This window comes from Onychostoma macrolepis, chromosome 19, assembly GCF_012432095.1.
Source record: "Onychostoma macrolepis isolate SWU-2019 chromosome 19, ASM1243209v1, whole genome shotgun sequence".
Lineage (NCBI taxonomy): Eukaryota > Metazoa > Chordata > Actinopteri > Cypriniformes > Cyprinidae > Onychostoma > Onychostoma macrolepis.
In genome coordinates, this window is record NC_081173.1 from 17,454,231 (window position 1) to 17,478,910 (window position 24,680).

Sequence of the window (24,680 nt, forward strand, 5' to 3'; positions counted from 1 at the left end):
CATACAGGTTTGAAACAACATGAGGTTGACGGGATACATTTGTGGGTGCGTTATTGCTTCAAAAACTTTCTCGGTTTTCAAGGCTCTATGACTACATGTTCACAGTCATGGGAGAGCACCTCTATGCAGTTTTAGGCTTTCTGAGTGAATGAATGAGTTCATATGCACTTTCTTAAAGGGATAGCTCATCCAAAAACGAAAATTCTGTCATCATCATTACTCACCCTTTTTTTCTCATTTTGAACATTTGGTCATACAATGTAAGTCCAAAACCGTTACCAACATTTTTCAAAATATCTGTTTTGTGTTCATAGTCATACAGGTTTGGTTCGACATGAGGGTGAGAAAATCCTGACGGTATTGTAATTTTTGCGTGAATTAAATACTCTAATGGGTGCTACTCTAATACCATCTCTCATTTGGAGGAAACATCTCATAACTGTTCCCCACTTATATACAGCCTACCCTTAATGTAATGTGCGATATAAAAATCAAAAAAACATTTGTGTCACGCACGCAGATCTAATTGCATTTCTTCAGAGCTCCGTCGCACTGTCTGGTTATTATATTTGATGCAACTCATACGCACATCGTGAGAGAGGGGCAGGCGAGAGAATGAATGAAGTCACGATGAGCAGAACTTCAGTACCCAGAGTCCTCCAGAGGAGGAAAAAAATCTAGACACAAGAATCTACGGAGGCCCGGATGCCCTCGTCGACAAGGCACGTCTACAGCCCTCTCTGACTAGATTCCTCCGAGTTGGTTTGCAGAGGGCGAGAAACGGCGCAGAACGGCGCTCATTCCAATTTCTCGCGCTCGCTGCACTCCAGGGGCGCTCCTGTGACAAACTGCGGTACTCTGTTACTACAATTTCAGTTTTTTATCCGACGTGGTGACAACAACACGCGAGTTTTCCCTTGTTCTCCCTGCAAATATTTTTTGTGCGTTTTTTGTTTTCTTTTTCTTTTTTTTTTTAAAGCAGATGCTGAACAGCCTGTTTGGCGTCACAAGACAGAAGAGGACCGAGATGACCAAAACCTCCGATATTCATACATAGTTATTGTTTTTTTTTTTTTTTTTTTTCACACAGACACCTCTGCTTTTAGGATGTTGCATGTCACCGACCGTTCTGTGATCCAGTCGCGAGAAGCCTGATGAGCGCGTGAGGAGCGCAGCACCAACAGCTGCAGCAGCGGAGCTCGGCGCCTCCCGGGTGAGTGCGCGCGTCTGGCTTCACAGCCAAAATTTGCATAGTCTTCCCCTGCGCCGCGCCGCATTTCACGAGGGTTTGTGTTTTCTATTGAAGGAATTTTTATTAACCTCATCGCTGCCATTCATTGAGCTCGCGATAGGTCACTCGCATTCACACACACGAGCGCGCACACACACACACTCCATAGGGACATAGATTACGCTCACCTATATTCCGACATATATCACTAGCTGTAAATTGTCATTATTAAATATCACAGACACATTATTTTGTTGAATAAAAGCGATAGACTTTTTAATATATGTAATTATAAATAAGCTGCACACGCATATTCGTTCGTAGGCAACATATGAAAGAAAATTGCCCGCTTGACATGCATATATTGTGAAACGTGAATGTGTCGCTGTAACACTGGACGAACATAAATGTAGTGCCCATTGACTATGGAATACTGATGAGTGATCGTAAGTGGCTGTTGACTGACGGCATGTATGAGCGTCTGATGCGCTGGGTGATTATTATGGGGAGACGACAGCAGCCTCGCGCTCGCCAGTGACTGCACTTTTGATTAGTCTGGCTAATTATTCAGTCTCTGGCTGTCATTTTTAATTTCAAAGTACTTTATTGGCATGGTTGTTTATCATACAATGCCAAAGCATCAATACACAAAAGAGAAAAAAAATACAGAATATGTAGGCCTATATCAATTAATTGTCGTAATAAAATGCCAGTCATGTCAATAAAGTCATGATTTTAATATACAATATAAACTAAAAAAAAAAAAAAATTATGCAGCATTGTCATGACATGTCAATTAAGTATTTTTATTTATTTTTTTTTAACTAATGTCCTCTGCTGTTTGATAGTGGGCAATGATGAGCAATGCAGTGGCGCGTTGGCGCAAGTCTTTCGGCTCTCGCTGTGAGCGCGACGGTGGCGCGAAGATGTTTATGTTGTGACAGGCGCGATTATTCACGCTACACGCTCGGAACGTAACAAAACACGCACATGGTGACATTACGGAAACGCGGGTATTCCTAAAGACAAGGGAATGCATTACTACATAGTTTCCTTAGCTGTATGGTGCGTCGTCGTGGAGACTGACAGGTAATGAGGTAAACTCACGCGTGAGGTCGCGAAGTTCTCATTGAAATGATGTGAAAGTGTGTTTATATAGGTAACATAGGCTGTATTAATTAGCAAATGTGTTAATATTGTGTCTAAAGGGAAACACTAGGTTGAATAGGGAGTGGGGGACTGCCTGTGCATGTGTTACTGTGTCCACCTGTCAGAGAGTGTTGGCTAGTCTTATAGCTCTGGTCTCCATGGCAACCTTTATTCTGTAAAGGAAGCTTGGTTTTCCACAACAGCTGGAAACCTCTGATTGGCAGAGCTGAGAGACATAGCATTGGCTCAAGCTGACCTTGGCCACAGCTAGTATATCGCACACTGCACATACTTAGCACGAAAACACAGCTTCGCTCTCTTCCATCTACTTTTTCATTCCCTGCTGGCTGGCTGGAGCTGGTTTTTTGGAGAGATTTTCACCTCTGACCTCGGTTCCTCAGTCTAGGGAGGAAGGGGGAGGCATTTGGTTGCAGGCTGCTAAGTTTATCCGCATCAGTATGTGTGTGAGACAAAAAGACACGGAGAACTTGTGAGCGAGGTTGATGGTGGAGTTGGTGCGAGAGAAGGTGAGAGTGAGTATCTAGGGGTTCTGTATACCTGGCTGGTTTCTGTGTCTCAGTAACGAGCCAACTCTAACAAGAGACAGAACCAGCTCAATTATTAAAGAGTGAGAAAGAAAGGGAGGGGAGAAAAAACAAGGGAGAGAAGAGAAGCAGCGGTAGACTGAGAAACACATATACATCACATAAACAACAGCCTATGCATGCTGTGAGATACACAGATAGCACATTGCATACACGACTAAAGCTCATACCGGCCGCATCTTTACATTTTCCGGTTTTAAAACTCATCCATTAGGAGCTTTCATGGAAGCCTACGGTTTTGAATGAATGATATATCACTAACTGAATTGTTATTGTGAGAAAAATAAAGCAACTCATGCATTTTTACATTCATAATATTGTTGCCATAGACTGATACAGCATGATGCAGTATGTTTCACACTGAGTATATGCATTTGTATGCGTTCTTTCCTGACATATGTCGTTCTCTCTCTCGCTTTCTCTATTCTCCCTCTCTCTCTCTCTCTCTCTCTCTCGCTCTTCCTTTCTCTCTTTCAGGTAACAAACTGCCTGGCTAAAGATTGCCATGGAAACATGCAGTTTGAGAGTGAGATGAGAAATGATTGAGAGAATCAGTGTCTAAGGTAAGTGTGGGTTTTCATTCCATACATCATTTAGGTCACATAGGACAGCCTGTTCAAATATGCTCATTGTTTTCAATTATGTAGCTGAAGCACTTCCCATTTCTATAACTACATGAATGAAGGCTCTGATTTAACATGGCTTTTTGTATGTGTTCATGTGCTTTCATTAAGAAAAGTGAACGAGGCATGCTTGAGACCTGAGCCGATCATGCTTTTTCTTTTTTTTTTTCTTTTTTTTTTTTGTTAAACTTTGTCTTTTTATCCTTTGTGTTCCTTTTGGCATGATTTTAAGACATAAGGATAGACTTCTCATTTCACATTTTGCCAATCACATTCAATTTTACAGTAGTTTGTGAATTCTTACTCTATTCAGCTACATTTTAGTAAAACTGTATATATTTCATAAAAAGTATAATAATGATGAAAGCAGAAAAATACTTTTTTAACAATACCGGTTACTTCAGTGCTATCTGAAATATGGTGATAAGTCTTGCGTCACAGAAGCAAAATCTTTCAGTTGTCATTCAAACTAAGATTTTAGGAGAACAGAGCATATTCCAACTGGAGTATAAAATATGTTTTTTCAAAATTGAAATAATTTAAAATTATTATTCATAAAGAGTACCCACTTGTACATGAGCAAACGGGGGTCTGTTTTGTAAATATGTCTGCTCTGCACTATAGTGCAGTATATAAATTTATAGACTGCTATTTGTAGGTTACGAAAGCATATCAGTGTAGTTAGGATACATTTTTAGTGAGTTTGATCATTTTTGATAGCTGTGTTTTTAATGACACTTTGAATAAACAAAAATTCTCAGTTTTTAAGTATTTCGCAATATCATCAAGTCAGATATAAACTTGCTTGTTTTTTAGTTTTTGTATGATTTATTTATTAAAGTTTCAAAACAGCAAAAACAAACAAAATGGAAAAAAAATAGTTAAATAAAATCAGGTGAAAAAATAAATAATAATAATAATAATACAAAAATATCACACACATACCTTCACCCAGCCCACAGGTTGAGAACTTGCTTGTTAACAGGCAAGATATTCATGACAAATTCCATGTCACTAATGGGTTAAAATGTATCATCTTTTTTTATAATTATAAAACATGTTGCAGGTGTCACATTTTTACCATCAATGCATTATAATTTATCATATTCTATTATTATAAATAAATTCACCTCAGTGGTACAAATAAAAACATCCACAAAGTTATAAATGTGCAGTAGACTAAATCTTGAGGAGGGCAGAATATAATTGAGAATCAAATGAATATGTTCAGGCTTCAATATCATGCATAAAACTGTCCTCCACCTGCTGAGGGGTCCACAGATCATCAATCCCATCTACTCAGTTCCCCATTTACAGTACTCTGCAGCACTGTATCATTCTCGTGATTTGAAGGCATGGTGCTCTTTTAATGAAATCATAATTAAAATTGGTCCCAGTGCTAAATTTACATCGGTGACCTCAGCTTTCCCACACACGACCGTGGGTGTTGTTGTGTCAAGCAGCAAGCTTTGAACACCTGTTTGCCCCCCAGGATACTCTTGTAATGCTAGAGACTCAATTTGCTGACCCTAATTGAATTATGCCTACAGAAAATAAATAATAGATAGATAGATAGATAGATGGCTGAGACTAAATAAACTAATTTACAAAAGAAGTATTAATATTAATACAGTATATGAAACTGTGTGATTTAAAAATCATTAAAACAGGATATGAATGCAGTCCCGGGTGATTGATCAGATGTCTTTCTATCTATCCTGTCTCTTTCTGTCTAATCTTTCTTTCTTTTTCCTATCTCTCCATCTCCTGTCTTTTCCTCACCTTCAGACTCTGTTGCAGACTCTCTCACCCTCCCCCTGTTTCTCCTTTTCCTGTTCTATCTCTCTCTTGCACTCTCTCTCTCTCTCTCTCTCTCTCTCTCTGTCTGCTGGAAGTTAATGAGCCCAGCTCCCCCTGGGGAACACACACTTCCTCTGCTAGAGACAGAGGAGAGAGCGAGTGAGATTACACAGTGCAGAGAGAGTGAGCGAGAGAGAGACATAGCAGAAAGTGAGAGATGGTGGGGAAGAGGAGGGGTACTATGGGGAGATAAGGGAGGAAGGAGAAAGAGCGAGCAAGAGAGAGGGAGAAAGAGATAAAGAAACAGAAGAAAGTGAGAGAGTGGGGGAAGAGCAGAGGTACTGAAGGCCGATAAGGGAGAGAGAGAGAGAGAGAGAGAGAGAGAGAGAGTAGGAGGGAGTGGAATTTTCTGGATATGATGATAGAGGGAGTGTACAGCAGAAAGATGGATGAGTGCACTACACACTCCCATCCTGAATGAGAAGGAGAGATTTAGACCATGGAAACAGGGATAGCGAGCGAGCGAGAGAATGAGCTGTGCAGGCTAAAAAGAAACAGATGCTTTTGAATAAAGCCCCTGTGAGAGAGACTGTGAGTGAGAGAACACATGAAAAAGTCAAGGGAATATCTGCATATGTGCATGCTAGTGTGCGTGAGAGCGCGTATGTGTATTTTTGAAGCAGGTCTTAACATGCTGTCAGTGTCTAGAGTTGGAATGTGCACAAGGCGGCCATTGTTGTTTAAACAGCCAGCCAGCAGCCCTTCTCCTTGGCAACGGGCTCTGCAGCAGCGTCTCCCACGGCAACAGTGGAACAGGGGTGCTGGGGGGGGGGGAGTCAGGAAGTCAGGGCCGCAGTGGAGAGGCCCCTCTACAAAACACTGGCCTCAAGGTCTAACTCAATATGTGTGAGTGTGTGTGCCGTGCGCCCATATGTCTGTATGTGTAGGGTGTGTGTGTTCGTAAGAGCCGGTGGGCAAGAGAGCGGCTGTGCATTAGACACAATCCAGAGAGGGATAGGAGGAGGTGGGTTAGAGAGGTCTGCCAAAGCGGCCAGGTTCGTGTGCAGAGAGACACACACCAGCTGAATTGATGAGCTGATTGGTTGATGAGCTGTTTACTGAATATCAGGCGGAAAGGGGAGATTAGGGCATGGATAAACACAATGTGAGAAGCAGATAAATATGAGTTGGATTATGAGAGAGGTGTGGATGGAGTGAGTGGACAGAGACACAGGTATCTGGGATGAGAAAAGGTCAAGGTTTTGCTGCTTAGCCCCTGCTGGTAGATGTTGTAACTACACCATCTGGTCATAAAAGCCTATTTCTCTACTGGCTGCCATACAGAATTAGCCATGTATTCTGACAAAATACATTTTGTCAAACAACATGTAAACCATTAATATTTGATTAGATTACATTAGATGTTTTACTAGTGCCCAATTCTTACTGAAGGGCTCTAAAAAGCATAATTTTTTTCCCATGTCACAGCCTAATGCTGGGTACACACCACAAGATAATCGGGCTGATTTTGGGCCGATTTCTCCCCTTCCGACAATCTAATGTCCCGATTATCTTGGTGCTTCTAAAGATGATCTTATCAGATTTTCCTGTGGTGTGAGGTGTGTTAAGAGTGGCTGAATCTGCTCGGAAGAACGTCGGAGGCACCCCGATCAAAAACCACACACTATAGGAGCAAAACGGTTAAATCTAGGATTTGTTCCCCTCATGTTTGTGGTCTCTCACATTTTGAAGATCTTATAAGATTTTAAAAATCTTTTAGTGTGTACCAAGCATAAGAATGCTTGTGAATAGGTGAGAAACTGACATTGAGATGAGATGTTAAAAGCTTTCTCCAGGTAATATGGACCTACTTGATTTAAAAAGGATGCATTCTTACATTTAAATAAATGTTTTAAAACATTTTTAAAAAACTGAATGAATGAATGTTTTTTAAAATCAGTTTAAACGGCATGAAATTCTAAAAACAATGATATCACACATTATTTTTGATTATTAAAAAGTAGCCTAGTTATTTTTAGATTGGCTCTAAATCTAAACTTGCACAGGGAAAGTGGTTTCTGCGTCAAATACTGTGGTAAATCGAAATAGCTCCTAAAGAAAGTTCATATCAAAACCAGAGCGAGTTTCTTTATAGTGACCCCCAAACAAAATATATAATAATAATATAATATGGTTCCAAAACGCGATGAACGCCATTTAAAAAAAAAAAAAAAAAGTGATTGTCATGCGCATCTCGTCAGTAATGCCGGTTTTGTGATAGCAAATCTCCATCACGTGCTTTCAGATGGAGCGGCATTAATACACAGAGCCGTAGTTCACTGTCAAGCTACGCAATATCGCGTTCATAATCACAGATGAATAGCATTCGATTATGAACGCGATATTGCGTAGCTTGTCAGTGTAAGTGTTTTTATTAATGCCATTAATGTTTTTGTTAATACAGCGTATAGCACAAGTCAGTTAAATGAATGTAACATGGCAAAGATGAATGCACTTTTGGAAATTTCTGTGGTCTAATGTGATATTGTTGTTCATGTTCTTGTTCATGATGAAATTTTCTTTTAGAAAATTTCTTATAGAATTAACAAGATGACCCGTTGAATTCATTTTGGGAGCAATGACTGGTTGAATGTAGGCTATTTTTAGTCCAGTGCCTGTATAAGATTAGTATTGACCAAGTTCATAGGCTGTCATATGTGGATCAACGTGCTTTTTTGTGTATTTTCAACAGTTTCAATATGAAAAAAATTACTTTTATATTGATTCAATGGATTGCATTTTGAAAAAAAAAAACGTTTCTTGGATTTAATGCATTTCGGGGGAAAAATAATCTCTTTTTATAATAAATCTTTGAAAATCAAAATCTGGATTTGAATTTTTAATGTTATTATAACCTAAAGATGGTATTTGAAAGTTTGAAACTGAAAATAGTGGTTTTCATTTTGCCACTTTCTTGGTAAAGAAAACACATTTTAAATTAAATTAATCAAAATGGATTTATAGCGTTTTGGAACCAAACTCTTCATATATATATATATATATATATATATATAACATAATATGTGTGTGTGTTTACTGTGTATATTTATTATGTATATATAAAGACAGACACATACAGCATATATTTTGAAAATATTTATATGTATATATTTATATTCCTATAAAATATATAATATATCAATATATTTTTTATATAAACATAACATATTTTTCTTAAATATATATACATGCATGTATGTGTCTGTATATAGATAATAATTATACACTGTAAAAGTGATAAATTGACTTAACTTAAAAAATTTAGGAAACCCGTTGCCTTAAAATATTTAAGTAAAAGTTAATTAAAAAAATAAGTTAATTGAATTGTCAAGTTCACTTAACTTTTTTTTAAAATTATCATTATGTACTTAATAATTTTAAGGCAACGGGTTTCCTAAATTTTTTTTAAGTTAAGTCAACTTTCACTTTTTACAGTGCACACAAATATTATGTAAACAAAAACCTTTATTATGAATGCGATTAATCACGATTAATCGTTTGACAGCACTAATATATGTCATATATATATTTGTAGCAATAGCCAAAAATACATTGTATGGGTCAAAATTATAAATTTTTCTTTTATGCCAAAAATCATTAGGATATTAAGTAAAGATCATGTTCCATGAAGATATTTTTTTAATTTCTTACCGTAAATATATCAAAACTTCATTTTTGATTAGTAATATGCATCACTAAGAACTTCATTTGGACAACTTTTAAAGGTGATTTTCTCAGTATTTAGATTTTTTTGCACCCTCAGATTCCAGATTCTCAAATAGTTGTATCTTGTCTGATCCTAACAAACCATACATCAATGGAAAGCTTATTTATTCAGAATAATTTCGATATACAATTTCGAAAAATTGACACTTAAGACTGGTTTTGTGGTCCAGGGTCACATATATGCTGTTAATCGATTTAAAAAGTCAACTAATTAAACACATTTTTTTCTGAAATTAATTGCGATTTAATTTGCGATTTTCCGCAAGTAATCCCACTTCACATTTCAATCTTCAAATTAATGTATAAACAACATGAAGACAATAGATTTTTAATATTTGTTTAATGGCATCTTTTTTTATCAAAAAAAGTATCACTGATATCAATACTGAGAGCTATCAATTTTAACATTTATTAGACTTTAAAAAATAACTTCTAATTTAAGTGAACTTAAAACAATCTTTACATGAACACATTATAATAAATGCCATATTTTGCTACCTGTGCCCTTCAGCAGAAATATACAGAAATTGAATAAAGTTATCAAACACTAAATTCTAATTGAAATATAGATGAATCCTTAAAGCTATAAAAGTTATTTCCTTTTTTTCCTTTATTTTTTCTTTAATTAACAGACATCACAGCAGCGGGGTTATTTGGCTGCTATTTATTTAAGAGCTGCTGCTGCTGAACGTGATGTGGATCTGACACGCATTGTATTTTCTCATGATCGTTTTCATGTTAGTTTCTAATGATAAAGAGGTTTGGGAGTTTTTTTGTCATTGGATCATATTTTTTTTAAAAAACAGAGCATCCTCACCTTTTTGTCTTTGTCCCTACTCACATTGTAATGTTCATTCATCTCTATCCACCTTATTTTTCAACACTGAAGTAAAATATTTCCTGTGAATGTGCAAGACCTCCAATTCATTAGCCGTTACACTCAAAAAATCTGTAAAAATAGGGCGCAGAATACTGCATTAATAGGAATTTTGTGTTTTGATTTTTTACATGTGTTTTACATGTATTGTGAATTTTGCACTGCATTGCGTTGTGTTTCGTAGTTGTGCTTTAAACGGAAATGTCTGTTAAATGAATGAATAATGTCTTGGCAGAAAATTACCAGTAAATTCCTTTTTTTATGGTGTTGGTTAATAACTAGAATAACAAAGTTCAGTAAACACTAAAACATTTGTGCTACAAACCAGTCTGCTTATGATCACGATAATAAAATAATATGACAAAAAAAATACTAATTTGCAATATCCAGCAGTTTAATGGACTGGTTTTGTACATCTAAAATAACTGAATGTGGCTGACACTGGAAGTTAAAATGCCCGTTCCTGCTCTTTCATTAAAAATAAGGAGGATAGTGAGTGTTTTGTAGTGTTGTTTCTACTCTCCTACCTTTACACAGCTTTCCATTCCTGTTTTCTTCAGCATTTCATTCAGACGTGAAGTGTGAGTGACTACTAGTGCTAAAATTAAGGTACGCCATGTGCGGTTTCATCTGCACATGGTGTACATAGAACAGGAATGCCCTTGTATAATATCTGGTACCTGATTTAGCTGTTTAGTACTCAACTAGACTAAATGACCACACTGCACATCCCTAGGATGTGTACCAAATGCTCTGTCTCACTCATTCCTTCTGCCTCTCACGTATAGCTGCTGTTGGATGGCTGTTTCCAGCTGGTGCTGTGGTCATATGACCAAGCAGAGGGGCGGGAGGTCAGGATGGTGTAGTCTCTGCTCCTCTTAAAATAACCTAGTAGACAAGCACAAGAAAATAAGGAAAGCAAAAAGTAACAAGGAAAGACAATAAGTAAAAGTAAGATACACTCTAAAAAATGCTGGGTTTTTTTCAAATATGGACTAACCCAGCTGTTGGATTAAATGTTTACATTACATTAAATTTTTAACCCAAAAGTTGGGTTAGTCCATATTTGACCCAAAGTTGGGTTAAAACGACCCAGCATTTTTTTAGAGTGTAGGTGCGTATATGTGGTGTGTGTGTTTTTGGCTGGGCTGAGTGGTGAATGCAGTCTCTGGTGATGAAGATTATAAGGAATTTCCTGCAGCTGGGGACAAGAGAGAGCGTTCAAGTAATAGAAAGTGAAAGAGAAAGAGGGAGCGAGTGAGAAAGGTAGTGAGAGGAGGGGAGGAGGGAATGAGGGGTTACAGAGAGGGAAGATGAAGAGATGCGGGAGATATTAAGAATGCAGATGAGAAGGAAGAAGAGAGTAGAGGAATGATGGAGGCATTGAAAGCAAATGAGGGAAACCAGAAGAAAGACAGTGAGCTGCCTGTAGGAAGCATTTTAAGGCACGCACACAACTTTATTATGCTCCTCCTGTTATACCTCTGTTCGGGCCGAATTCTAAGGCAGCATCACGCGTATCCCCAGTTGAGAAGAAAATCCCAGAATGCACTGTGATGAGTTCTGTGAAACATGTCAAAAACTCGTAGAAATGTTGTTCAAAAATCAAAGATTTTTCAAAAGAAATTAAAACTTCTATTTAGCAAGGATGCATTAAATTGATTAAATTTGACAGAAAGGACATTTGTAATACTACAAATGATTTCTGTTTCAAATAAATGCTTTTCTTTTAAACTTTCTATTCATCAAAAAATCATGAAAATAATGTGTTATGGTTTCCAAAAACTTTCTGTTTTCAACGTTGATAATAGAAAGAAATGTTTCTTAAGCACCAAAATCAGCATATTAGAATGGTTTCTAAATGATCATGTGACACTAAATACTGGAGTAATGATGTTGACAATTCAGCTATGCCATCACAGGAATAAATTACATTCTCAAATATATTAAAATAAAAATAAGTTATTTTAATTTGTAATAATATTTCACAATATAACTGCTTTTACTTTACTTTTTATTTACTTTAATTAATGCAGCCTAGGTGAGCATAAAAGACATTTAAAACATTAAAATATCTTACCAAAAACAAACTTTTGAATGCCATTTATGGGTAGTAGAGTATTGCATTTTATGAATTCACTTTTATTGAATTAAACTGAGAGTCGCTTTTATGCACTTAACATACAGAACACCATTTATGACACATCAAGTTCCTGCCTAGTTGGGCTTTCTAAATCAATTACTTCTGACTTGGGTTTTTAAATTATAAAATTAAAGAAAGAAAGGGAGATTACAAAATATATATTTTAGGCAAAGTTTGCATTAACTTAAGACACTAACGCACTTTATGTGTGTCATTCACACCTATACATACTTTCTTTTATTTCTCTTATAATATCATTATTATTGTTTTTGCTCAAACACTACAAAAAGGACTACATACATGAAAATATATAGCTGTATTTTAGGAACACGGGGCGATCATCATGTTTTGTGGTCCGTGGCACTAAAAAGTTAGTAAACCCCTGACTTATGAGGTTCCAGTTAGGATGCTGACTATGTAGGCACTGAGGCAGCTGACTAGGTTTTGGAACAGAGCTATTGTGTGTGTGTGTGTGTGTGATGACAGCTGTGTTTCTGCAGAGTGTCACTGGAGTGTCTCTGTGGATCTTATGACCCACTTCTACCTCTCCCTCACTCTCTCTCTCTCTCTCTCTCTCTCTCTCTCCTCTGTCTCTCATTCCCCTCTTCTCCATTGCCTTTTCCTTCCACCCCCCCTCTTTTTTCTCTCTCTCCCCACTCTAAGCTTTCTCCTACATTCTCTCTCACCCTGTCTTGCTCTAACTTTCTCTGTTTCTCTCTCTCTCTTTCTCTGTCACTCGCCCTCACACACTGTCGGGGCTGCTGCCTGTATCTTAGCAACAACTGCACTCTCATTTGAACTGAGTGAGTGCTTTTCCCTAACACACCCACTGACACACAGACACACACTTGTGTAAACACACACACACAAGCACTCTTTTGCACTTCTGTAAACAGACACACATCCCAGCACAAACACTTGTGCAAACATACTTGCACATGACACTCAAAAAAAGAAAAAAAGTTGGATGTGAAATACAGACCAGACAATGCATGGGTGTGTTCAAAGTGTTTTTGGAGTACTTCCATGCTATAATCAATTTCATATAGTTCTGAAGAGAACAAGATCACTTGCACTATGTTTAGGATGTATATTTATTTATTTATATAAATTCTATTGTTTACATGTTGCTTATGAGTTATTTCCCCTGTACGTCTGATGTAATTGGCTTTCTGCTCGTCATTTAGGCTGTGATTGGTTGAAATTTCATGAGATCTAAAATAAATACCATTCTGAGCATTCGGTCTTGTTGCAGTATGAGTCAACAGATAATCTTGTTTTGTGCTGTGGTATTTGTTTACAGCATGGCTGATTTTGCCAATGGACAGGTGGGCATCAATGTAGACTTTCATGTCTGTCATTGGACAGTGAATCTAAGGCATCTGTGTGATTGGCTAAATGTTACCAGCTGTTTGGATCCCCTGGGGAGCATTCCAGCAGTTAAAAGGATTGGAGCAATGGAGAAAGAGACAAAACGTGTGTGGAGAATCGAAAAAGCATAAAAGTGGAGGAAGGCAAAGAGAGGGAGCTGCAGTAAGAGAAGTCAAATACATTCTAATTCAAATACAAAAGAGGTTAAAACTACACAAAGGGGTTAAGAGATGGATTTTCTCAGAGGAGGCAAGGGAGGCACACCACACAACATTGGAAAATGAAAAGAATATAATTAATAGCTAGTACAAAAAATCAAACATAAATCTGAGATCAAATTGTGTGTAAACCACTCATCTTTTTGAAGTTACACTGTCCAAAAGCGACATCAGCAGACTGTTTCACAGTAAGGCACAGTCTCTTTTGTTTCCCTTTAAGCTCATTGTTAACAGAGGATTTGTTGATTATTAGGGTGAAAAGATTGTGATTATTATAAAATGTTACTTATAATAATAGTTAGGCAGAAGAAGCAAACCAAAAAACAAATCTAGGGATACATCAATATTAAAATTCTGGCCGATAATGTGTTTAATGATAAATTATTAAAAAAAAAATTTAAAAAACCCTGTAATTTAAAAATTAATTTAGGCATCCCAACATGTATGAAACAGTATGTAAAATGGATATTCATTTTGAGATGTGGTAAAAATTACATCTACCAGTGTTATTAAATATATAATTTAAGTATGTGGAAGACAAAGTTAATCTAAAAATAGAGGAAATTAGCATGTGCAATTAAATATTCAATATTGTTTAATTGTAAAAATAAAAAATCTCTAATATCTGCCAATAAACAATATGGTACAGAGATGTTATTATGTTAAAAATGTGTGAACTTGAAACTTTTAATAAGTAATAAAATGTGTATATTAAAAATACAATTACAAGCAAAATAGTAAACGGTCAATGTTCCATTTAAATTTAACCTGTAAACATCACTATTTCTCAAACCCAAGGAGTGTCTTTGCTTTTTCTTTTCAGTAATACACCACATGCCACTAGTTTGGAAAGAGTGAAAGCCACATTTAATTAGTACACAAAGCAGACCACTGCTAGCCTCACTCATGTCTACTCTCTCTCTTCACACACACTCCTCACTGACTTAATCCAGCTCACTAGTCTGTCCTGGCAGGCAAATATGTGATGGTGCCAGAACTGTGAGAGAAGAGTAGGAGAAGCTCCAGACATTCAATCTCTCTCTCTCAAACGCTTAGGAGGAGGAATGTGTGTGAATATCTGAGAGACTCTGTGTGAGCGATTCGGTGTGTGCGTGACTGTAATTAAAGTGCTGTTCTGCAGTTGTGCTTGTTCCTGTCTTCTGTGAGACTGATGCTTAATTAATGAGTGGTATTAATTAGAGAAAGAGAAGAAGAGAGAGAGGAGGAGACAGAAAGCAAATTTAAAGTGTGAGCGAATTAGAGAGATAGAATTTAAGGGTGACCTAAAAGCTATATTGGTTCGTGTGCACCTACCTGTTGGCCCTCGGACATCTACATTTGATTCAAGAAACAGACATATTATATAGGGCTAAGATTTAAGACAAGAACACACATGCTTGTTAATGTGATTATCTCATTCTTCTTTCTGTTTCTTCGTTATTTGAACTCAACTTGACCCTTATAGTTGGCATTACAAGTTAAAGGGATAGTTCACCCCAAAATAAAAATTGTCATCATATATTCACCTTCATGTAATTTCAGATCAGCAAAACTTTCACTCTTTCCCAAAACACAAGAAGATATTTGGAAAAAAATGTCTTTGGAACTTTTTTGTCTATTTAAAGTCAATGAGTAAAAGACATACAAGTTTGAGATAATATGAGGGCGAGTAAATGATGACATAATGTGTTTCCATTCATGTTTCTAGTTAACACTTACATCATGAAATTGCACATTTCTTATGCAAATGATTTGTCCAAATAAGTCCTGCTATGGGTTATTGTGTGGTGTACAATGAGCATGTAAAATGGATTAGATACCAAGCCAATAGATGCCATGCATGACGATCTGCAATTTGATCTTCAAAGACCTTGATGCTCTTGTTTTCAGTGTTCGAAATGGTGTCAAGGAGATTAAGGCCTACAGAGCAGTAGTCAACATCACAGGATGTGGCCATTAGAGGAAGATTTCACAACAGAATACTTCAAATGGTAGAAAAACTTCTTCAGCTGGCACACAGATTCGAGTTGACCTTCAAACACAAGCTTTCACCATCTATTGCCAGCCCAATGAAAGGGTAATATGTTTGAAGACCCAGGTAGACACCACTGCTGAGAGAGGCATAAGTGCAAGATAGTAGCCAAAACACACCTGAACATGCCTTAACAGCAATCCTTCTGATGACCAAATCAGACCATTTTGGTACAGTACATCATTGCTGTGTTTACTGACAACAAAATGAAGCTTTCAAAGAGGAGGAGAGTCAAACACAAGAGAGTTTCATTGATGTTTTGGATTGTTTTGTTGCCCTTGGCACCGTGAACATGTGCATGGTTTCAAGATGTCAGGCGAAGACTGAAAAAATGTTGGAGAGCACTTTTGAAAGAAGTGTCAGAAACTTGGTATTGAGTGAAGGTCATGGGCCTTCCAGCACACACAAAAAAATAATTGTTCTGAAGCAACCAGCAATGTGTTCAGATCTAAATCTCCCTGAAAACCTGTGAGAAAAGAAAACTGTGAGCAGGCAGTGCTGAAATCTGGGAGAATTAAAGCACAAGAAGATCAGGCCAAACTGGCAATACAGTAGTGTGGGAAGCTTATCCATGGCTCTGAACACTTGATTGCAGCAATTCTGTTTGTGCCACAGAATATTAAGTGTACGGGGGAAATGCTGTTTTGTTTTCTAGGTGGAAGAAATAATTATGTGCATCAAATGTAAAGTTTCAGCAGTGCTTGTAGTGAAATAAAGGATTGTGGAGACTAAATACTTAAATTTATTTAGCAGAAATGTGTGAGTTATTATGTGCAAGGGTGCAAGTTTTATGTATATTTGTCTCTGTATCAATGTCTTCAAGAATGCAAGTGTGGCAGCTTGTTCGGCACCATGTACTGTAGCACATGTTTCTGGTTCGCTCGCTCACTCTCTCTTTCTGCACTTTCCTTATCGTTGCCAGTTAGTAATAAAAACCATGTGGAGCAGACTGAGAGATGGATAGAACTGTATTGTGTGTGTGTGTGTGTGTGTGTGTGTGTGTGTGTGTGTGTGTGTGTGTGTGTGTGAGAGTCCAGCCCCTGGACTTCCTTACATCACTACAATGTTTATCACGAATGAAGTGCAATTCTTGTAGGAATAGTTCGCCTAAAATGAAAATTTCGCCACCATTTATTCACCCCAATCTCATGTCGATCCTGTACTATATTGTTCTAAAAGCGATATGAGAAGTTAGTCTGAATGTCAAGGCTGCTGTTTTCTATATGAAAGGTTTTATGCACACACAAAAACATTATATCGCTTCAGAATACTTGGTATATAGCACATGTGTAGGCTGTATAGGATTTATTTATTTATTAAATTATTCATGGTGGTTATGCAGTATCCACTTTTATTCTGCCTAAGATCTAATTTTCTGTTTCACATAAGATAAAAATAAATAAATAGAGGGTTGGAATGACATGGGAGTGAGTAAATTGTACAAATGAAAACTTTCCTTTTGTTACTCAATTTTTGCAGGCACTTTCATTTTTCAGGTTACCATTTGAAAAAAATTATTTTTTACTGTAAATTCCCCTATTTTACTTTTCTTCATTCACATATTCTCTCATCCTTCCATCTCTTTCTTCAGGAACTCTATATCCCTCTCGTCTCTTTGCTGCCCCCTGCTGCCATGTCCCAACTTCTCTCTGCATTTTAGCCTTTTCTCTGCAAGTTGTATTTTTTGTGTACCTCACCAATCTGTGTGGTGTTTATATATAGGTTCTTGTTAGTGAGAGCTGAATAATAAACTTGTTGAAACTTTTACTTTTTTATTTATATGTTGTGTTTTAAATTCTATTCTCTATTCCATATTTGTTTACTGGCCCAAATTTTCAATCAGCTACAAAGTAGATATTTTTAAATCATTTAATAATACATTTAATAATACTTTGCATCAAAATATGTGGAAATATATCACCATGTCTTTTAAAAACAGTGTTAGCAAGGCCTCATGAGTCATGACACATCACACAATAAAACATAATGAAATAATAACTAAATAATAAATTGCAGCAGGCAAACATTTATTCAACAAATACTGTTTTGAATTGAAGATTTAAACAAATTTCACCTTGGACATTTCTCAACAGTTTTTAGAAGATTTTTTACTGTTAATTTGTAAATTCAGACTTTGCCCAAAGGATTTTTGAGTGACTATTGATTCTGGATTATTGTGAGAGATCACAGATGTTAAACTGTGTGCCTGTTATTTTTTATTCTTCTGCACCAAACGTTTACCTAAAATGCTTTAAACTGCCAAATGTAAAGCATATAGAACAGTTGCCTATTCAGTGAAGACATATGTCGTATTGCCATAGTGAGGCCTGCAATCTATTGCATTGGAAAGGAAAACTATGTAACCATGGTTACCGTTCCACTCATATTCTATCGCCATGGTTACAACTGTTCTCTAACTGTATCGCCATAGTGACAAGTGTCCTTTCGCCCACAGGGATAACACAAAGCATGGCCACAGCAGCAGACATGGTAAGAACAACTGCAGTTATTTCAATAGCATTTTCAATTATGTTGTACAGTAATTGTTTGCATTCCTCAACAGTAAGTTAATATTAACATCTCTTTTTGTGTGTTTTGTCCCCTTTACCATGGGAAATAACCTGTTGTCTGCACTTATGAAAACTGGGGATCCCAAGACTATGTGAAGCCTGATGGTCCAATTCATTCTGGCTAAGAATAACAGTGAGAGGAAAGAGATGAAACAACCTACCATCTAAACTGGACCCAGCTCACAATTAAACTTGACACGGAACCGTCACTGACATATAAATAAATACGAAGCTCCTGATCTGCAATTTTGGGGGTAATGAGCCGTCTGTCAGGTCGCCTGCGCTCTGGAGGTGTTCGTTTGACTTGTGAGGCACTGGCTGACAAGGACTGCAGTGATGATGAGGGCCCCTCTTTATGGGAGGGGGATGAAGAGCCTGGGGGCACATCTGTAGGACCCACTGACTCTAATCCAGCCAGCTCACTACATTACAACTTTTATTCGCCCCCCTCTTTAGCTAATGGTCTGCGGAACCATGAAGAGCAACTTCGACGTAGAGCAAGGAGACGTAGGCAGACAGATTATGTGGAGCAATTACACACACAAGAACAAATGCTCATTCAGCAAAACACACAACCACAGATGCACACAACACAACACTCACACACACTCACACAGTCGAGCACACACCTGCAGCCTCATACCCACATTCCAATGGATACACATATGTGGATGGATACAAACACGCTAACACACAAGCGCACACAGAAAGGCATGTGCACGCCTACAGATACTGGCTCCTCACTTATGGAGCAGGACCCTTCCCTGATTCCAGAGGACTTGTCTTTACCTTCCAAGACTGACAAACATAATGTACATGTACAGTCAGCCCCTTTGTTACACACCACCCTTTCCCCAAACAATTTGACACCTCCTCAATACAACCCGTCCACTTTACCCAAGGAGGAGACAGAACACAATTCAACATGTAAGCCAGAAATGGATCACACCAGTGACCTAGACCACATTCATATAACAGGCCAAGCTAGTGTCATGACCTCTGTGGAAGCTGAAAGGAAGTATACCCTGCGAAGCTCTGGCCGGCCACGTTTCCCCTGCCATCTTCGGAAATCATCCCGTTTACGTAGAGCTGCTGAGGAAAATATGTTCAAAAGGGAAATGGACCAAAAGGATGAAGAAGAGGAGGAGAATAGAGTCTGGAGAACAGAGGACATAAGGCCGATGGAGGAGCTTCCCCCAGAGGTTTGTGATGCTGCCTCATCATTTGAGGTTTTACCATCGCCAGCTATGTCAGCAGGTGTTACACCAAATCATAGCATAAGAACATCAGAAGGAGAGAGCATTGTTACTCACCACTCAGTTAGAGGGAGGCGACAGGGACGTTATTTAGGTGTGAGGAAGATTGTGGTAAAAGTAGCCAGAATACCTGTTCACATGAGCCGACGACAGAAAAGCTACAAGATCTCATCCCTGGAGCCAGTATGTGCTGGACCCCGTGGAGAAGGGGTCACAACAGGAGAGGGGCCTGAGGCAGGTGTAGGAGGTGAGCCAGTACCTAATGTTTCAAGAGAGCCCACCGCACTTCTCCGCATGAAGAACAATGGAAAGAGTGTGATGGTGATGTTTCCACCGGGAGAGCTTCCTGTAATCCTGAAGCGACGCAGGGGACGCCCCCCTAAACAGGCATTACCAGGACAACCTGACATGCATGAGACCAGAGTAGGAGCAGCCAGTGCTGCAGAGCCAAAAAAAATTCGGAGGCGGCGAACAGTAAAGCTACCGTCTCCGCAGCCCTCATATGTTAATGATACCAATGATGTTAAAGTAGAATATGCAGATGTCCTCTCCAAATTGGCCTTCTTGAACAGACAACCTCCCAGCACAGGCCGCTGCTCTCCTCCACGCTGCTGGACCCCAACAGAGCCTGAAACTTTTCACATACCACCAGAAAATCCATCCCTTTCCACTCTTTTGCACCGCCTAACAGGATTCCGCAGGAGAGGTGGTCGTGCAGGCTGTATGGGGAGTAGAGGAGGAGGAGCAGCTGGATCCTCTGATTCCTTTAAGAGATCATTCAGTGACTTCTTTGAAACAATTGGCAAGAAGCGGAAGGTGCCTGCATCTGAACCAGGAACCCCTCGAAAAAGAGGCAAGGGTGTTGCTGGAGGAATAAGTAGGGCAGCTTTAGGTGACTCTGCACAAGGTGAGAAGGTTAGAAAACGCCGATCACGAAAGAATGGGGCTTTAAAAAATGGTCCAGGTGCACAAGAGCAAGACTGGCAAAATGAGAATAGTAGCTGGATAGGGAAAAGTGACAGAGATATTTCTGAGAAAGCAAGCAGTTATCAGAGCCCTTGTTCCCCTCGTGGAAGTTTTCAAAGCAGTGAGGCTAGTAAGGGGGGGATGTACCACAGCCCTGGCATGAGAGGGGTAGGCAGCGGAGAAGAGTCTCAGGGAATGTTTGCAGGATATTTTCGGTCTCTTCTTGATTCTGATGACTCATCTGATCTGCTTGACATCTCTATGTCCAGCCCTGCTGGACGCCAGGAAGGTCGTAAGCTCACCCCAGGATATGAGGGTGGCAGCCCTGGTGCAGCCCATCGTTGGTCTCCTGCCTTTCCTAAAAGAAGTCCTAAAGGAGCAGCCTGTCTTGGGGAAGGGGTGCCGTTACCCTCACCCCAAACGCAAGGCAGCTTGACAACTAAACCCTCATATTCATACAGTGTCTCACAGACTTCTCCCACCCCATCCTTCCCTAAATCCCCTGCACTCTTGCTTTCCCGTTCACCCAGCTCTCCACATCCATCTGGTGGTTATCCTCAATATCCACCTAGTTATAGTGCTGGGGTTCCTCAAGGAGGAAGCATTTATCCCCTCCCTCAACAGCAGCAACAACAGCAAAGGCCAAGTGACTGTAGCTTTACATATGGGACAAAAACTCCCTCTGTTCCCTCTGCACAGTGTCAGATGAGTTATTCAAACTACCAGGGTTCTGCCAAGCGCAATTATAGTGGATATCCAGGCCCACCGCATTCAACCATACAGCGAGGGGACTCTGGTGCAACCTCACCAGGTGGAAGTTATATGTCACTGTCTAAGTCTAGCCCCTATTCCTTATCCTCTTCTCCGCCTGAGGGTTGCCGACAGTACACTTCTACAGCTCAGTGGGGATACAGACAAGGGGGAAATAACTGGGGTGGTGATGCATATGGTACTCATCAATTTCATGGTTTCTCTGACTATGGGGTATCTGGAACTGGATCAGAATCCAAAGACATTCTGGACATCTCAAACTACACACCCCAAAAAGCCAAACAGCGTCCTTGCCCTGATACACTCTCTGAATCCTCCTCAGATTCTTCTCACACTGGTGGAGGAGGGATGGGTGTTGTGGGGGGAGCATTTCGCCCAAGGGATGTTCCTATGCCTGAGGGTCAGTCTAGCCTTTCAAGCCTGGAGAAGCTAATGCTTGACTGGAATGAGAATTCAGCAGGCCCTTCTTACAACTGGAGTCAGAATGTACTATTCCAAGGGGGAGCGAAACCAGGTCGTGGGCGAAGGAAAAAGTCAGAGACACACAATGAGAAGGAAGCGTGCTCTGTTCCCCCAGGTTCACCTGCCAGCCCTCCTATGCAAGGGGGAGGGCCAAAACGTAGTGCTACGGGTGGTAGACAGCCGAGAGGAGCCAGAGGCAGGGGAGGTTTCTCTCCTTGCCAAAGAGATCGTCCACCACCACCAAAAACCAAATCTCAAAAGCCTTCAGCCCCATCAGGGTCAGGGCAGATGGGTTCAGGGGGTGTATACCAGGAAGCACTGGACTACTACAGTGGAGATAGTAGTAGCCTGTCACCTCTCAGCCATGCCCCAGAGTCCTGTGAATACCCCTCTCCATATTCTGTCCATACTTCTACTCCCTCCTCAGATGAGAGATTTGCTCATGTCTACCCTCCAGACTCTGCTTCTATATCCCCCAGTTTATCAAATCAGTCAGATGCCCTAAAACAGTACTCTAAACCTGGTCCTCCCTCACAGACTTATGGGCATGCTGCCAGGACTTTTAGCCCAACCCTCTCGCCAACCCCTCGCCTCTTGCCACAATGTGCTTCTGCCATGAGTCCGCATCGGGTCCCAAAAGACCAGTTCTCCCAGTATGATTCCCCCAGTTACAGTGGCTCTCCCTGCTGGTATGGGCAAGGAGGAAGTGTTGCTGGAAGCCCCCAAAACTACGAGGAACAGCGACCACCAGCAGTCTCTTTGCCCTCCCACAAACGAGACATGTCATTGATGGTCTCTGGGATGAGAGTTGCATCCCATTCATCCTACCCTTCCCCTTTACAAAGAGGTCCTTCCATGTCAACTTCTTGTGTGAGTGGGACTCTGGACTCTTCCCCTCTGCATGAAGAGATGGGTTACCATGGTAACTTGGACAGCTATGCACCCGTTGGACACCGTTATGCACCCCAAACAGCCCGAGGAGGGGTTCTCTGCCAGCTTCTTGACCAGCCCAGTGAAGAAGGCTTTACAGTCACCAGCCTGTAGTTGGAATTATCTTGGCATCCTTAAAGAGGTAAGACATTAATTCTGGGACATAGTTCAGATCATTTCAATATGAAATTGTTCAAGTAGATTCTTGAATGCTGCCACAAACTATATTGTGACATAAATTTTAGTCATTATGTATTGAGACTAATCCTAATCCTCATTTGACTATTCTTTTTTTTCTTTTCTTTTCTTGACAGATGAAATGGACAGTATCCTTTTCATATTTTTAATCTTTTTTAAAGGATAAGTTTTGGAAGACACTTACTGAGTTAGACTGAAGAGTTTCAGAGCTATGGACTAAATAAAGACTTCTCCAGCAGTGACAATCAAGATCCAAATCCATAAACATGGATACACACAGAAACACATGCACGAACACAAACATACTATGTGATCACAAAACATTCACATACTTGCATATACTTTTCATACGCTGACTTGCAACTGCAAATGCACGCACAAAAAGACAGTCTTGCAAACTAATATTGCTATACAGCTTGGGCTAGGGACTTACTAAACAAATAATGGACACTGCTAGTATCAGAAGAAACCAATTTGATGAAATGCAGGGAACAACCTTGTCCCGTTCTTTTAGAGTGCAAATGTGATTCACACATACCCGCATTTCAGTGATGCCCAAAAACTAAACCAATGTGAGAGACCACACAAAAGGTTTTTGTCTACATCCTGATCTTGCTCCCTATTTCTCTGTCTGTTTTAGTCTCAAAGCCTTCTCTGATTTTTTCACTGGGGAGATTACGGTCCACTCCTTCAGCATCTATGGTGACTGCACAAACTCTGCCCTCTTCTCACTTTTAAGTTCAGCATTTAAAAAAAAAAAAAACAGCATTTGTACATAAGCTACTCAAATGGTTCCATCACTTGAGGAGCTCACTGCTATGAAAACAACCGAATCTCAGAGTCCTGCTGAAAGAGACATATGTTAAAGCAGCAATGTCATGACAGTGTTTTGGAACTGCTGTAAGGACACATGAGGGAAAAAACAGTTTTATGTGGCTTTAAATTGTTTAGCTTGGGTTTGTGCAAGTACAGTTTAAGTAATCTTTTTTATCAGTGGCCTGGTCTGGTCCCACAGGAATGTGTCTAAATTTGATCCCTTCAACCGTCGCTCTGGATCTACAGCATGGTCACTTTGTGCCCAACATCCAACTCTCATTTGTGTGTTTTTATCACCGCAGGAGGACAGACACCCATGCACTGCCCCCGAACGATGCTGTCCTTGTCAACATGTTTAGAGGCCAGGGCACTTTCCACCCTGGATTTGATGGCCTGGAACTCAGGGTGTGGACAATGCATATTCGCCTCCTCTTTTTCTTTCATCCCTCTGTTCGTATTTCTTGTGGTCCGCTGTGTCGTACAGTGATTTTTTGTGATGAAATATTGTATCTGTCTGTTCCATATACTGTATCTGAGGTGAAAATATTTAAATACACATTCTGTTCTGATCATTGTTTAATTTTGTCCTGCCTCTACTCTGTGGTTGGGGAAATACAATGAAAATGAAATGAGGTCCAATGTAGGCCAAGCAGGAAAATAAAAATACAATGGGTAATAACCTCCAATTATTATGATTTTTACTAAAATTTTCAACAAAGTTTCATATCTCATTCAGATGCCAGTCCAATTACATTTGATGATTTGGAAAACTTTACTCTTCATATGATGTATGTTATATTTCGTAACATTTCCTTCCTCTTTTTTTCCTTCTGTGTGTGGTTTTGGTGCCTCTTTTGCATTCTGGGCCATGCAGCA

At 39.4% G+C, this 24,680-nt stretch overlaps 1 protein-coding gene across 3 annotated transcripts; it reads left to right on the forward strand.

Annotated features, from left to right (window-relative positions):
- Positions 1-34: 34 nt before the first annotated feature.
- Positions 35-23,238, forward strand: ahdc1 (AT hook, DNA binding motif, containing 1). Of its 3 annotated transcripts, none has more exons than XM_058754175.1 (5): positions 35-1,213; positions 3,463-3,548; positions 18,291-18,325; positions 18,493-22,932; positions 23,105-23,238. In XM_058754175.1, the coding sequence occupies exon 4, from the start codon at positions 18,663-18,665 to the stop codon at positions 22,902-22,904; it is 4,242 nt and encodes a 1,413-aa protein (XP_058610158.1). In that variant the 5' UTR covers positions 35-1,213; positions 3,463-3,548; positions 18,291-18,325; positions 18,493-18,662; the 3' UTR covers positions 22,905-22,932; positions 23,105-23,238. The 3 variants fall into 3 exon arrangements, with proteins under 3 accessions (XP_058610158.1, XP_058610159.1, XP_058610160.1); XM_058754176.1 differs by lacking the exon at positions 35-1,213 and adding an exon at positions 2,224-2,320; XM_058754177.1 differs by lacking the exon at positions 35-1,213 and adding an exon at positions 2,741-2,907.
- The last annotated feature ends 1,442 nt before the right edge of the window (positions 23,239-24,680 follow it).

Bases quoted from the DNA above. Each gene is read 5' to 3' on its own strand.
- ahdc1 (XM_058754175.1), top strand. From the start codon at position 18,663: ATGAGCCGTCTGTCAGGTCGCCTGCGCTCTGGAGGTGTTCGTTTGACT.